A 13,756-nucleotide genomic window follows, 5' to 3' on the forward strand; every position below is an offset into this window, starting at 1 on the left:
ATGATGAGGGAAACATTGAAAGAACAGAACAAAGTGACGATGAATTACTGCTGAGGTTTTTCTTCAAGCAACTTCAATTATACACATGATTGGTGTCACTTCTTACGAGATAGTTTTCGGGTAATAGTGAGCATGAGGTATCAAGCCAGGTAACTTGCAAGGTGGTTAGCTACCTTGTCTTATATGCAATTGGAAGATCAACAGCCGGCTGCCACAAATTATGCCAAAATGGCGGCTTCACAGCTGTCTTGCGCAGATCGAGAAGAGGGACTCGACTTATTATAGAAAGAAAAGAGGAGGGAAAGATCATCGCGGCCTTCCGATTGTGCGGAAAAGCGCTTGGCTTGTGAACGGAAAAGTCACGGCGTGATAGGGCTTGGCAAAATGGCGATGCTGATACTGCAACATGAGCAGGCGTCACCGCCTTCTGACAATGGAGAAAACGCCAAGCATCGAAGCAGGCCAACCGGTTTAACGACCGCCGAAGGAATCGAGTTCTTCTGATTCTCATTCTAAATATGCCAGGGCAGCTACATCACCAGTCGTCCTTCTGATTGGTGTATAAACTTATCGGCAATTTGGAGAACACGAGTGCCGAGTTTCCAAAGAAACGACGACATCCTGCATGTAGCCTGGACAACTGGGAAGGAGCCGATAGGAAATATTCGACATATTCCCGGCTGACTACTACCGCTCCGGCACACGGATCATTGTGAGGAAGCCTTACTAAGGCACGAGTGTACAAGAGCTTGTAGATAGGTACAGATCGGGGATTACTTAGAGAGTAAGCATCTTGTTCTCGATCTATGGATACAGATGACAACCGAATTTCGTATGAAATCACTATGAAATTCAGTGAGTCCCAGGCTGCTTAGACAATGTCCTGTAAGGGGGTTCCCTGGTGTGGAATTAAGCATAAGGGCAGACTACTGGGCTTCCCCGCTCCGGCCGGTCTCTCCTCCCGACCCTCCCCGCAATCTTCAAGGTGAATTGAGCAGGTACCCCTTGGCCCCGCAATATTAGAGAGCTCTGCTTTTCCGTCAAGCTGCAGAGCTTCGAACCAACTACCTACTTTCTTTGGTCCGCGGTCTGGCATCATGCCTCGCTTTCTTGGGTTGATCAGATGCCAAGAGTGGCTTCCAAGCTGCTACTCTATGCTCACATTCACGCATCGGATAAGCAGAGCTGCAGATGGAATGGAACCACAACGACTTAGTCAAATTGGCCAGCTCTTGGCCGATCTTGGACGGAGTTAGAGTGAGGGGAACCTTGAAGATGGCAGAACTTCACGAGATCTCTTGAGCTTGGTGGTGTTCTCATTGAGAGACAGGCTTTTGTATAAATAGTCAACCTTGGGGGACGCCATGATAGTATACCAAAAAAAAAAAAAAATTCGGCTCGATCTTCGTCCTCCAAGTTATTAACTCGTCGATAGCCTTAAATTTCTAGCTGAGCAACAGTCAAGTAGTAGTCAACATGAGGATAACCTCACTCGCAGCCACCGCGCTCGCCAGCGCCGCCCTCTCCTCCGCAGCAATCTCCCTCCCCAACGGCTGGTTCGCCATCGCCCCCGACGAGAAGCTGAACCCCGGCAAACTCGACGGCGGGCCCCGGTACCTCACATGGATGGCCGACTCCCAAATCAAGCACGGCGTAGAGCCTACCTACGCCTACACAATCTCAGCCTTCTACTCCGGTGTCCTGCGTGCCTACGAGCGGACAGGTGACAAGCGATACTACGACTACGTCAAGCACGCCACAGACATCCTCCTCTACCCTTCCCAAGACGGCGAGATCCTTCTCTACAACAACAGCAACTCCATCGACGATATCCGCTTCGGTCACACCTTCCTCGACATCTACAACGCCACCGGCGACGAAATCTACAAGACCGCCGCGAGGACCCTTCGTCACCAAATCGAACGCACAGGCCGCTCCCCGGACGGCGGCTTCTACCATCGCTATCCCGTCTACATAGACCAGATGTGGCTCGACGGCATCTACATGCTAGACGTCTTCTACGCCCGCTGGACCGCCGAGTTCGAGCCGGATAACACCACCGCGTGGGACGATATCGCGTTGCAGTTCGACCTCGTCACCGCGGGTACGATCCTGGGTAACGCGACAAACGGCCTGCCGCTTCACGGCTTTGACTGGAGTAAGAAGGCCATCTGGGCTGACCCGGAGACGGGCGCCTCGCCTAACGTATGGGGACGCGCTGTTGGGTGGTACGTCATGGCTCTCGTCGACACTCTTGAGCTTTTCCCCCTGGACCATCCGGCCCGCGAGCGTCTGGTTGGGTATCTGCAGCACGTCTCGGACGCCGTTGTGGCTGCGCAGGATGAGAAGACGAAGGGGTGGTGGCTCGTCATGACGCCTGGTACTGAGGGCCAGTGGGGAAATTACATTGAGAGCTCTGGGTCCGCCATGTTTGTGTATGGACTTCTCAAGAGTCTTCGCCTGGGCTATATACAAGGCAACAGCTATCTCAGGTCTGCACTTAGCGGTTACAAGTTGATGACGGACACGTTCTCCGAGACGCGCAAGAGCGATAATGCTCTCGTCTGGGGATGGACTGTGCAGACGGGCAGCTTGAGCTCCAACGGCACGTTTGAGGTATGTGAAAGTATCATTCCGTGCTATGAATACATTGAATGGCCCTCAGTTCTGATCCTTCTTTCTAGTACTATGCCAGTATGCCTCTGTTCGAGAACGACCTCAAGGGTGTTGCTCCCTTCCTCTTTTCCAGTTATGAGTACGAATTGTACCTAGAGCAGAAGAAGTAAAAGCCGTGTAATGAGAAATCAAATTGCGATTTGCCTTGACAATAAAAGTAGAGAACGGAGTCCAGCATGCTGGCGCAGGGGACCAATAGAACAAGTTTTTGTACGATGAGCGGTCACTTTGAACCACTCTTGTCCGCCCGCTCCTCTCGTCGACGCAGGAGGACTTTCTGGAATGTTCGTAAGACATCACCCATTCTGTGCCGTATCTTGTTGAGAGTGTCGATGATGCTCGGCTTACGGGGCGAAGATTCGGCCTGCTCCTCCTTCTAGGCAGTAGAGGATTGAATCTCGTCAACCATCTTGTCGCTCTTGGCCGTATCCTCTTTTGCATCTTCATTGAGGCTCACCGCTGCATCCTCAACTTGTTGCGAATCTTGGGGAACATGGGACGGTATGTCGGCAGCCGCCGAAGGTGTGTTGCGGCGGCGTGGGTTCGACAATGATTCGTCCCTCTTCATCTGCATCCGCATGCGAGCTGTAGTAGCTATTTCCTGATCAAAGTCGTCTTCTGGGTTGTAGCCTTCATCGTCGCCATCGCCGTGCTGTAATTTACGGCTCCAAAGTCATGGGGATCAAGGTCCTCGAAGTGCTGGCGGGGATCAGTGTCGAAAGGTATGGTTTGCTGCATGTTTGGGAACTCCGTCTTCCGAAGCCAATGGAAGATCAACGTCAAGACCCATCCGGTCTTCATTTGAGGATCTTCAGTCGGATCTTCTGCCGGAACTGGAGTAACCACCTGAACTGGGCGACCCATCGGTTTCAGCATGAACTCTCCCATGTACCAGAGCGTGCCCATTTGGAGGTGCATGCAGATCATGTTACGACGAGTGTTGATGATGTTTTCGTGGCAAGACTCCGACGTAAGCTTCTTCAGAAGCGCGTCAATGCGTTCATCTGTATACCAGGATCTCATCCCCTTCAGTGACTTGATTAACTGAGCTCTCGATCTCAATAGATCAGGTGGAATGATGTGTATCACATTATAGACGTCGGCTCGTAGCTTTGTGATGATGCAGCGGTTGCTGTTGTGTCGGAGAACCTTATGTGTGAAGGTTGTCAATTCTGCCTCTCTACTTTCACCAATACCTGTTGAGGGGCATCTGAGACTCACATGTTTGATTTCGGACGTGTTCCTCAGCTGCTTGGCCGGAGAATACTTCCTGGAAGGCTCTTTCGCATACCCTCGTATAACTGAGCAAAGGATTAGTAGACTAGATCGCAGCGGATTGGGGCGTACCTTACAAGAACGGAGAAGCATTGGCGTTGCCATGGCCCATACCGGAAAATCGGTGAGTAGAAGCCTCTTGGCTTTGGCGCTGGTCATATCATCCAGGTCCCGTCGAACTTCCTTCAATCTCTCCAAGTCCATGGTCATCAACGTAGACCAGAACGAAGCCTTGTCTAAGTGGAGCTCCTTCATCGAGACATCCGTATGAAAATTTCTACACAGCTGATTGATTTGTTGCACCAAGACGATCTTCTGGTCGAGGTCTTTGAGGTAGTCGCTGTCCGGGAGATGAGCTGGGTACGTCGTCAATCTTCGATGGAGTTGATCGAGATCTAGCATGGAGGGCTTGCTATTTTGATGTCAGTAATATTTCAAGTACGTCCATGAAAATCGGCGTGATATTTACCAGCGCCCTTCTCGGCTCAAGAAAGCTTCCTGCAATGCTTGCATCACGGGTATGGCGGCTAGGTTGGCGGGGTCGGGATTTCTGTTCAGTCTCAGTCATCTATCAAGTGCAGTAGTATCTGGATTGGTGGGATGTACCCTTGGGAGTCTGTCCGACTCAAGTATTTCTCCAGCATTCGAGAGAATACGGGCTTCATAGCCACGGCCACCGGGTTAGGGCCGGATATGCTACCAGGTATCGGTCCCCACAGGTGGCTTCGGAGAAAACGCGAGATGGAAGCATCATCCATCGAAGCGAGGTCCATCGAAGCAAGGTCCATCGACGCGAGGTCCATTGAAGCGACGTTCATCATGTGTAAAGAAGAGGGATTGAAGCTGGGAAAGTACTTTAAACCGACTCTTCTGAGGTGAGGCCTGTTGCGAGATGAGGCCTAAAGGTGGGGGAGGTGAGAACAGAAGGTGAGCCGGATCCTCAGATGGGTGGTAGGAGGCAGGTAAGTTAAACGGGTTGCTGGGTGGGAAGAAAAATCTGCGAGCATTGGGAGGGAGGTGAAAAGAGGGCACGGAAATGTTTGCCTTGGAAGGCACCACCCGTACTTCGTTTATTCTCGCTCCTTCCCTACAGGCTGCCGCCTTTTTCTTCCTCATCTTTGCTTCCACCAGACCATCGCTGTCACTATTTTTTCTACTTTGAATGCCCTCTATCGCTAGATCGTCTGATACATTCTCCAAAGAACATAGATACAATGACAAATAGAGAGACACTGATAAGGGCAGCTATGATAGTAAGGAGCTTGATTGAGCTTACGTACCATGCGTTTCCTAGTTGATTGACTGTTTGAACTAAATCTCGATGAGGAAGGGAATGCCATCTATGAGCTTATCTTCAAGTCATGGATTGAAGGCAGCCGCCCTGTATCCCTTTTGTCTCAGAATTTTCTAGAAGACCGCTGGACATTTGCACACTCAGTAACATCGCAAGAAGGCCATGAGGAACTTTGATATTGCTCAGCATCTCACTGATTCTATGTTTTGATTCACCAAGTATCTGTGGCCAACTTTCGTATATCATCGCATGTATAATATCCATGTAAACAGTTCATTATGGGACCTAAATGCGCCTCTTCTTGTTGGCGTTGTTGTTGTTGTTTCTGTTCCTTCCGTTCCTCCCAGTGCCAGTGTTACCAGTATTGCCAGTGTTACCAGTATTGCCAGTGTTGCCATTGTTGCCGTTCGTCGCGCCGCCAGCACTAGCACCGCTTACACGCTCGCATCTCTCGCCGCCATCGCCATTGCCACAACGGAGGGGTAGCAAGCAGCAGCCATCGGGGTCTGCGAATTGCTCCAGTCCATTGGCGCCCTTGCCGAGGGATTGGCAATCAGGTCCATCCGGAAAGCCGCATCTTTAATTCGAATACTTGATTAGCAATAGAATTCATCTCAAGAGGAACAACATGATAAGCCTGGACTTACCCATTTTGAGCGAGGACGCCGGCGGAGAAGAGGGTGAAGATGATGGCCGAGAAACGCATTGTCGAAGTGGTGTGAATGGAAATTATGTAATCGTAGATTTCTGCGCAGCAGATTTGAATTGGGAATTATAAGATCTAAGTAGGTAAGAAGCACACGACAAATGCGGTTGAGTTGTGATGGTTTGAATTGAGACAAAAACTATGAAGTGAGCAACTCCTATCTACATTTATAGTACTTGAGTTGATCCTATTGACCATCAGCTCGGCTATGATCTGCAAAAGTCTCAGCTCCTAAACATCTTGGCTGAAGTCCTCAGCTGTTTTGCCAGGTAGTATCGCTTACTCCGAAAGGAGTACTCCGTTCTGGATAATACGGGGTAGTAAGCCCATTCACAGAGTAGGCCCACCCGCGGATCCCCTGCGAAACTCAGCTCTAAAACCAAGCTTAATGGACCTCGGGTCTTGATTCACGGGGTGTGTCAGGATTGGGCGGAGCCATGCTAGGTTCATGGCTTTAAGCTTCAATATTCGGTTCGTCATGGAAAAAGAAACTGAGAAATTTTTGAAAATCGCGATTAATTGTCTTGCGGGATATCTTTTACAAGAGCTTGGAATGAGGTTTTGCGAATCCAGGATAATAGATCCAGTCTGGAGTAGCCTTGAGTTGGGAAATTGACTTTTGTATGGCAGCATCTTACATAGGTTTCATCCAATGTCCAGGGTGGTCATTCGGCAAGCCAGTACCGATATGTACTGTCATGCCAACGAGAAAGATGCTGAGACGAGGGATAGGCCCAGCATCGGTGTCATCCGATTTCCTGAACTACCTACCCTGAACTACATTTACGCGGACTACGCTTGTCGTGCAAGTTGACATGTGCTGCCGTCTGAAAATTCCCGGTGAATCTTGTGCGTGCTTTCGTCAGTGCGTTGACTTTGTCTCAAATGATGGTAATATGAGCTGGGAAGATGCCTTCGGTAGTCCACCCAAAATCTAAGATGAACGCTCGGGTTTATCACTATTCGAAATTCATCGACCGTGTCTTGAATATCTACGGATCTATGCTTCAATCCAACAAGACAGAACGTGTGTCATGCATTGCCTTAATACTTTTTGCCAGCGAAAGACGAAGGTACCACCGAAGGTAAGACGATGACGCAGCCTAGCTCTTGAGTTCGACTGGGCAAGTGTCTTTCCTGGACGCAGGTAAACAAATGGCGGTATAGGCAAGCAAAAAGTAGGTATGTGGTGAATATCTCATTCAAGGTAACTTTAGCCCTATATCAGTTCCAAGCCCCTGTACGCGAGGGCTGATGTGAGGCGAATCCGGGGTGGAAGTTTTCGAAACTTGTTCTATACATGAGAGGACCCATCGCATCAACTCAGGGGTGATAAGCCTGCCGAGAAAAGCGAGGGAGTCGGGCATCCCTCGTCACTTGGGTTGGACCAAACTTAGAGCACATGCACGTGTAACTTTAGATGTGCCTCACGGCGAGAGGACTACATTTGTACAGCGGGCCGCCGCGACGTGCGGCCAACATGACTAGAATTGCTTTTTCTGCCTGTACCACCTTCATCCGCATCATATTCATCCTTCTGAACTGTGTCTGTATTGCTCATACTCTTGATGGACTTTGACGCCTCTATGTCTTTTGCTGCCTACGACCCTCGAGAGATCGCTCGATGTCAACTCAAAGTTGGACATAATAGTCAATAGCTTAGTTGCGTAGGTCTCGCTCTTCGTGGAGCATCAAACAACTGTTTTTGGGGACAGCGAAAGGCTGCGCTACCTCGTGCAGCATGTAACCTAAAGCTTCGTCAGAATGGTCTTAGGTATTTGGGGCTCTGTGGGCACCTACTGCGATTGCGCATCCGTTACCCTCATTGTAATTATCCCCATCGTAACTGTATCGCAGCTTTTCCTGACTCTGGCCAGCCTGACAGACAGCGTTCGCCAATGCAGTACACTCAGCAGCCGAGCCTTTCTTGTACACAGTGCCTCGGTAGCTCTGTGTCCGGCAAGACGCTGCTGACGCAATCGTGGCATATAAACCCACAACAGCGAGGGCCTTTGAGCACAACATTTTTGAGGCTTATAAACTGGGGTGTAGAGAAGTTATGAATGTCGAAGGAAATAAGGTTGAATATGTGGTGAGAGTCTCAAACTTTTCCAAAACTAATCATTAATACGCTTCAATAGACTACCGTATGTTAGCAATACAATCCCTATGACCTGACGGAGTTGGAGACTTACTGTTCTTTAAAGGTCTTCTCAAAATTCCATTGCGATTCTGGTTCTCTTCCTAATTACTTTCTTTACCAAAATTGAATAGGAAAGACACTGTGAATAAGATTGCATGCTCAAAGATCGACAGACCGGGTCCCCGGCTTGTTAGTAGAAGACTGCTACCTGCTTAGGTATTTTCTTCGCTTAATATGAGAGACTTTAAATAGCTTGCTACTTACGGGGTTTAATACGAATCCTCACTTACTCATGACCTGGAGTTGGAAATTTAGCTTAAAGTTTACCTAAACGACAGACCATTCTGGGTCTAACAACGGGGTGTATCACACATATCTTACTCATCTACAATAGGCCCGTGCTAGGTCATGCGTGGTAAGTCCTGTGATGGCATAACAAGACCGTTCTCAGGTGCGTGGGCCTTTTCATATTTGCCTAATCTCGCCTGGAAGCAGGTGGGGAACAAACTTTCTACTACGAAGTTACGAAAAACTTGACAATGAAGACGGGAAATGGTTACCGCCAGATTTATCGTAACTGAAGGTACCCGTTACCAGCTTGTCAGAACGAGAGGGCCGGGTATTTGTTAAGGACCGGCTTTTCGTCCTGTACGACAATAAACTACGCCTCCGGCTGCTGCGTTCTTACTATGATTATCCTGCGGCAGGTCACCCCGGAAGAGCAATGATAGAAGTCCTCTGCAAAAACTGTTTGTGGCCGGGGATGAGCCAGGCGTTGGGTGGAACGGACGCAATAGCCAATCGTGCGCACGATGAAAGTCACCAGACTTCCATATCATGGTCTATTGCAAGCCCTTAAATTCTCACAGTAAGATGGTAGGGCATCGCTGTTGACTTCATGACAGATCTACCGCGTCAAAAGAACGAGACAACCGGACAATAGTCAGAGTATCTTAGACAGTTTTGGATCAAATCGATAAACAATGTCGAAATATACCTTGCTACAAGAATGCCAAGTCTTCATAGCTTTAATGCTAGCATCTTGGAGCCTTGTCAGAACCATATAATTTCAACGTCATAATAAATGAGTGTAAATGAGTATGACAATGATACTACAGTGATCGGATTTATAAATTCAGAATCCTTGGACGACATACAATCGAATCGCAAGCCGAACAAAGCTAAGTATAAAGAGAAGATCATAAGTACTGTAAACTGTCACGGTAACTTGGCTGCCGACAGTGGTAGATGATGTAGAGGTCAAACACGGGGATCTTCGAGACAGCTAGTCATTGTTTTGCGTCGGCAAAGTAGGGCACTACGGATTGGTAACTACCTTGGAGTGCTACAGCTATCGGCCAAACCCCACCATCCTCCAAGCATCGCACTAACTAAAGCAGCCAAAACCGAGTAGGATTTGATCAAATCAAAATCAAACTCAAACAGATGGTGCTACAGCCAATAATTGCTAGCTGGACAACGTTCTGCTTTTTTGTTAGGTCCCAATGAATAGCGCATCCGAGCAGCTTGAACATCATGGCTCAAAAACGATGAGAGAGGAAAAGCTTACTGTCATGGCTCACAACTTCAGCCACATGTAACCCAGTTCGGGCATCTTCCATGCGGGTTGCACACCTCGGCGCAGTTTCCGCTTGCTGGTCGCGGGAGTGCGGCGCAGCCAGAGGCATCGGGAGTTCGGTTGCATTCGCAAAAGCATGAAGCTTGTGCAACGATGGTGGCAACTTGAGCTGCAACGAGGAAGATCGCTGATAGACGCATTGTGATGCTCGGCTTTGGAGTTAAACAATCTTTAAATAGAAGTTCTTGAGGGTTCTATAATGAAATATGTCTGTTGTGATGAGATACAAAACCAGGTTGTAGCGATACGAACTGTTTCCGTTTTTGCAGGTGAATGCTGGCCTTTAAATGTCTTCGCCTGGTCAATAGCTACAGTGATTGAGTCAGCTGAACTTTCCTTCCAGACAACATCAGTGAGATATTCTTGCTGGTTTCTAGCACGCTCCTCCCTAGACGGTGTATGAGAGTTCGAAAGTTGGTCTAGGCCTCGAAATTATATTAACCTTGTTTCTTATTAAACTGTAACATCATACCTGCGGCCTCTCTCGCGGCCTTGGTATTCTCATTCGTTGTCAAATAAGGGCGTAAACTAAAGTGATGATCTTTCTGCCTGACACGGATACTAGAAATGCCGTGTACCGTGCTAGACTGCTTCATCCCTACGGAGGTAAACAGGATGCTGCTTTAGCGAAAAGTTTGAGTACCGAGCAAAAAACTTCTGGAAATTGCTCTTTTTACATGGTTTTAGCCAGTGATTCAGCGGGTTTGCGGGCTTTGATGTTCGAGTCACAAACAGGCTCCAATATGGAGGAAATCACTGTATGCAGAATAGTGCCACGAACCGGGAATAGTATCAGCGCCTATTAAGCATTCTGCCACGTGTTTCTACACATGGGTCTTGCACTCATTCAGTAAATCGACTGCTCTCTTTACCTCGTTCTAGACTGGTTTGTTCAGTTCACCTATAGCCCATTCCATATGCCCATTGCCGGTTGTCATTTCTCATGACAAGTAGTAATGTCAAGAAAAAGAAATCATCGATGTTATCTGTCGAGAATGATGGTATAGACTGAGACGAAATCGTCCTGCCCTACCCTTGATGTATGAACAGAAAAACTTCTTTCGCTCTCTTGTGCGATGCCAGCGAATATCTCATTCATCTCCGCTAAACTTTCTATCTAGACGTGATGTTCTTTTTTTTTTATTTTTTTTTAATCGCCGCTCGCATTAGCCCCACACGGTCGGCCGAACTCCAGGCCGCTCGGAGACTTAGGATAATTTGTTCGGAGACATAAGTGTATCGAAAGCTCTCCGTGGTAGCGGACTTTAGGCGTTCTGCGTGGCATAAACTCCCAAATTATTTGAAGCTTATTTGCGGATTTACAGTGATTGAGTTTGCGACATACCTCTAGTACTTGATCTGATTGGTGTGGCTGCTAAAGGATTATTTTGCCAGCAGTACTTACGATGCTGCATGTATCTAAATCGATTGTCAGCTTGTCTTGTCGCGGTATGAGCCCGACTCACCGTAGGAGTGCCTACTGAAGCAAAAGCAGTATCTTAACAAATCGTGAAGCCATATTCTTGCCTCGTGATACCAAATAGTTGTGAAAAGAAAACAAGATGCAAGCTTTCGTGTGCCCTCCCTAATCATTCTGGGCCGGGAGGATCTCGGCGACAAACGAAGCCAGGGGTCCCTATGATGGACTCCTGGTTGTCCCGATCTTGAAGTCCGTGCTCTTTGTGCAAGAGAGAGGGCGACCCGCGCGCAGGAGAGTTTTTCCCAAAAGCCATGTTCGAGGAAAGTCCGCAGTGCCTTGCTTACGAGACATCTGAGAAGTCCGCGATTGGCTCATAACGACTTTACGAGTTATGCGCACGTGCAAAAGGCTAATCATGTACAGACGTAAGGACGATGCCTACGGAGAAGCACTATAGGCGGAGCGGAACGGAATAGCCTCAGTATTAGCGGCGCGTAGTCACAGACATATCACGAGAATACAATACGTCTCTCACTCTTCAATTTCAAGAAGATAATTATAAGTATCGCAGTGTGATACCAAGTTTCCAACCTCGATCTCATCACTCACAATCAACAACATTCAATCAACCACCCTCGAACACAAGTTCATATTCTTGCAATACCAAGTCCAACAACAACTTCGTATCCCACAAAATTATATCAAACACTTCAAAGATGTCTTCTTCCAAGCCTGTTCAGTTCAACAACCGCGTCGCCATCGTCACCGGCTCCGGCCGCGGACTCGGCCGTCAACAAGCCATCCTCCTCGGCAGTCTAGGAGCTTCTGTCATCGTGAACAGCACCACTCCAGCAACAGCCAAGTTCACCGTTGATGCCATTGTCGAGGCGGGTGGCAAAGCTATCGCTTGCGTCGGTTCCGTCACTGAACCGTCTATCGCCGAGTCTCTAGTCAAGACAGCCATCGACACATTTGGCCGCATCGACATCGTTGTTAACAATGCCGGTACATACCAGGACAAGGCTTTTGACAAGACCACCGTCGCCGACCTGCGGGAGATGCTCTCAATCCACGTGGAGGGCTCTTACAACCTTACTCGGGCTGCCTGGCCACACATGCAGAAGCAGAAGTATGGTCGCGTCGTCATGATTACCTCTCACACGATTTTTGGCATGCCCGGTATCTCCAACTACGCGGCTGCAAAGGCGGCTCTTATCGGTATGGCCAAGACGCTCGCTGTCGAGGGAGAAGCGCATGGCATCCACGTCAACTCGGTGGCTACGACTGCTTACACGGATACCACTGCTGCCAACGCCCCCGAGCAGATGAGGGGATTCATGAAGGCCAACCTACCTGCTTCTGAGCCAGCGCGTGCCGTCGTATGGCTCACCAGCGAGGATTGCAAGGTGAATGGGGAAGTCCTTGGTGCTCAGGGGAGGATCGTCAATCGAATCTTCTTGGGCGACACAAAGGGCTTCAAGGGGTCGAGCAACGAGGAGTGGACTGTTGAAAGGGTCAGAGATAACTGGGAGGCGGTGGTTGATGAGAAAGACTACGCTGCGCCGAAGAACACGAACGAGATTGGCGGGATGTTGTTTCAACGCCTTTCAAGTGATTCCTAGATGATGGCACAGCCAGAATCATATGGGTGAATCCCGCAAGTTGCAGGTCGTTAGATGCAATGTATCTACTCAAATTGGATTTTGATCCTTAAGAATTCTAAGCTCGTTTGTTGGCATTCATTTCGCAGAGTAGTTTGATTCGAACTAATGGGTGACGAAGAGGGTGATTTGACCGTACTAATGTATTCTGCATAGGGTGTAAAAGGAAGGTTCTAATTGTAGGTTGGGTGGGTAGCGATAATTAGGAGTAGGAGCCGCAAGTAGTCTCTGCGCGGCTGCCCGCCTCGAGGTATAATTGGAGCTCTAATTAGACACTTACCCCTTGTTGGGGTACTGGAGTTCCATGATGAAATAAAGCACTGGTGGAATGGGAGCATATGAACCCTCATTGAGATTCAGTCCGAAGCAGCCTCCCATTATCCATTTCTTAAGCACGTGAGTCAGTATAGTGAGAAACTCATTACGAAAAAAATGACTTTAGAACCCTGGGATCCACCTCTACAACTGGTCAGCATGTTATGTCTCATTCAAAATTTATCGCTCCCCAGGTCAGTTTATCGTGGTGTAGCCATCACAGTGCTGTTGAGAGCTAGAATTGATTACACCCTGACTACAGGCTTGGCCCGTTATTGAGATTCATACTCAAATCTTCACAGGCCGGCCTCAATGACTAATTGTGACTCTGGCTTGTCACCGGCTGATCGCGCATATGACCACCGGGTTCGCAGATCAATAAAGGAAGACCGTTTGAACAGAGAAAGGTATGAGTGTTTCTTAAAGTAGATGGTAATCGAGTCTAAATGTAAAAGATTGGTCATTTTGAGTCGAATTGTTGGAACGAATTGTAATTATGCAGTATCTAGTGATGGGATTGGTTACACAGCAAAGACGAACAATACTCTCTTAAACTCCAGCAATTTGAGGATTAGTCAACCATCAACTCTCGAGTGACGTTTACTGCAATTAATCTCCAGGTCCTCC

General features: G+C 48.4%; 6 protein-coding genes across 6 annotated transcripts; 2 read left to right on the forward strand and 4 right to left on the reverse strand.

The window, feature by feature from the left end:
- Positions 1 to 1,476: 1,476 nt before the first annotated feature.
- Positions 1,477 to 2,786, forward strand: CCOS01_03647 (cell wall glycosyl hydrolase YteR; the record flags this gene model as incomplete). Its single annotated transcript, XM_060451833.1, has 2 exons — positions 1,477 to 2,616; positions 2,685 to 2,786. The coding sequence occupies 2 exons, from the start codon at positions 1,477 to 1,479 to the stop codon at positions 2,784 to 2,786; spliced, it is 1,242 nt and encodes a 413-aa protein (XP_060318098.1).
- Positions 2,787 to 3,052: 266 nt separating this feature from the next.
- On the reverse strand, positions 3,053 to 4,769 carry CCOS01_03648 (uncharacterized protein; the record flags this gene model as incomplete). The annotated part of the gene is made up of 6 exons (XM_060451834.1): positions 3,053 to 3,277; positions 3,340 to 3,825; positions 3,898 to 3,977; positions 4,029 to 4,363; positions 4,421 to 4,501; positions 4,558 to 4,769. 6 exons carry the CDS (start codon positions 4,767 to 4,769, stop codon positions 3,053 to 3,055), a joined length of 1,419 nt encoding a protein of 472 aa, XP_060318099.1.
- Positions 4,770 to 5,530: 761 nt separating this feature from the next.
- Positions 5,531 to 5,951, reverse strand: CCOS01_03649 (uncharacterized protein; the record flags this gene model as incomplete). Its single annotated transcript, XM_060451835.1, has 2 exons — positions 5,531 to 5,822; positions 5,893 to 5,951. The coding sequence occupies 2 exons, from the start codon at positions 5,949 to 5,951 to the stop codon at positions 5,531 to 5,533; spliced, it is 351 nt and encodes a 116-aa protein (XP_060318100.1).
- Positions 5,952 to 7,678: 1,727 nt separating this feature from the next.
- Positions 7,679 to 7,976, reverse strand: CCOS01_03650 (uncharacterized protein; the record flags this gene model as incomplete). The annotated part of the gene is made up of 2 exons (XM_060451836.1): positions 7,679 to 7,699; positions 7,752 to 7,976. 2 exons carry the CDS (start codon positions 7,974 to 7,976, stop codon positions 7,679 to 7,681), a joined length of 246 nt encoding a protein of 81 aa, XP_060318101.1.
- A 1,253-nt stretch (positions 7,977 to 9,229) lies between these two features.
- On the reverse strand, positions 9,230 to 9,873 carry CCOS01_03651 (uncharacterized protein; the record flags this gene model as incomplete). The annotated part of the gene is made up of 3 exons (XM_060451837.1): positions 9,230 to 9,275; positions 9,431 to 9,546; positions 9,730 to 9,873. The coding sequence occupies 3 exons, from the start codon at positions 9,871 to 9,873 to the stop codon at positions 9,230 to 9,232; spliced, it is 306 nt and encodes a 101-aa protein (XP_060318102.1).
- A 1,996-nt stretch (positions 9,874 to 11,869) lies between these two features.
- Positions 11,870 to 12,775, forward strand: CCOS01_03652 (uncharacterized protein; the record flags this gene model as incomplete). The annotated part of the gene is made up of 1 exon (XM_060451838.1): positions 11,870 to 12,775. The coding sequence occupies one exon, from the start codon at positions 11,870 to 11,872 to the stop codon at positions 12,773 to 12,775; it is 906 nt and encodes a 301-aa protein (XP_060318103.1).
- Between the last annotated feature and the right edge of the window lie 981 nt (positions 12,776 to 13,756).

Source organism: Colletotrichum costaricense, assembly GCF_030867565.1.
Source record: "Colletotrichum costaricense strain IMI 309622 chromosome Unknown Scaffold_3.1, whole genome shotgun sequence".
Taxonomy (NCBI): domain Eukaryota; kingdom Fungi; phylum Ascomycota; class Sordariomycetes; order Glomerellales; family Glomerellaceae; genus Colletotrichum; species Colletotrichum costaricense.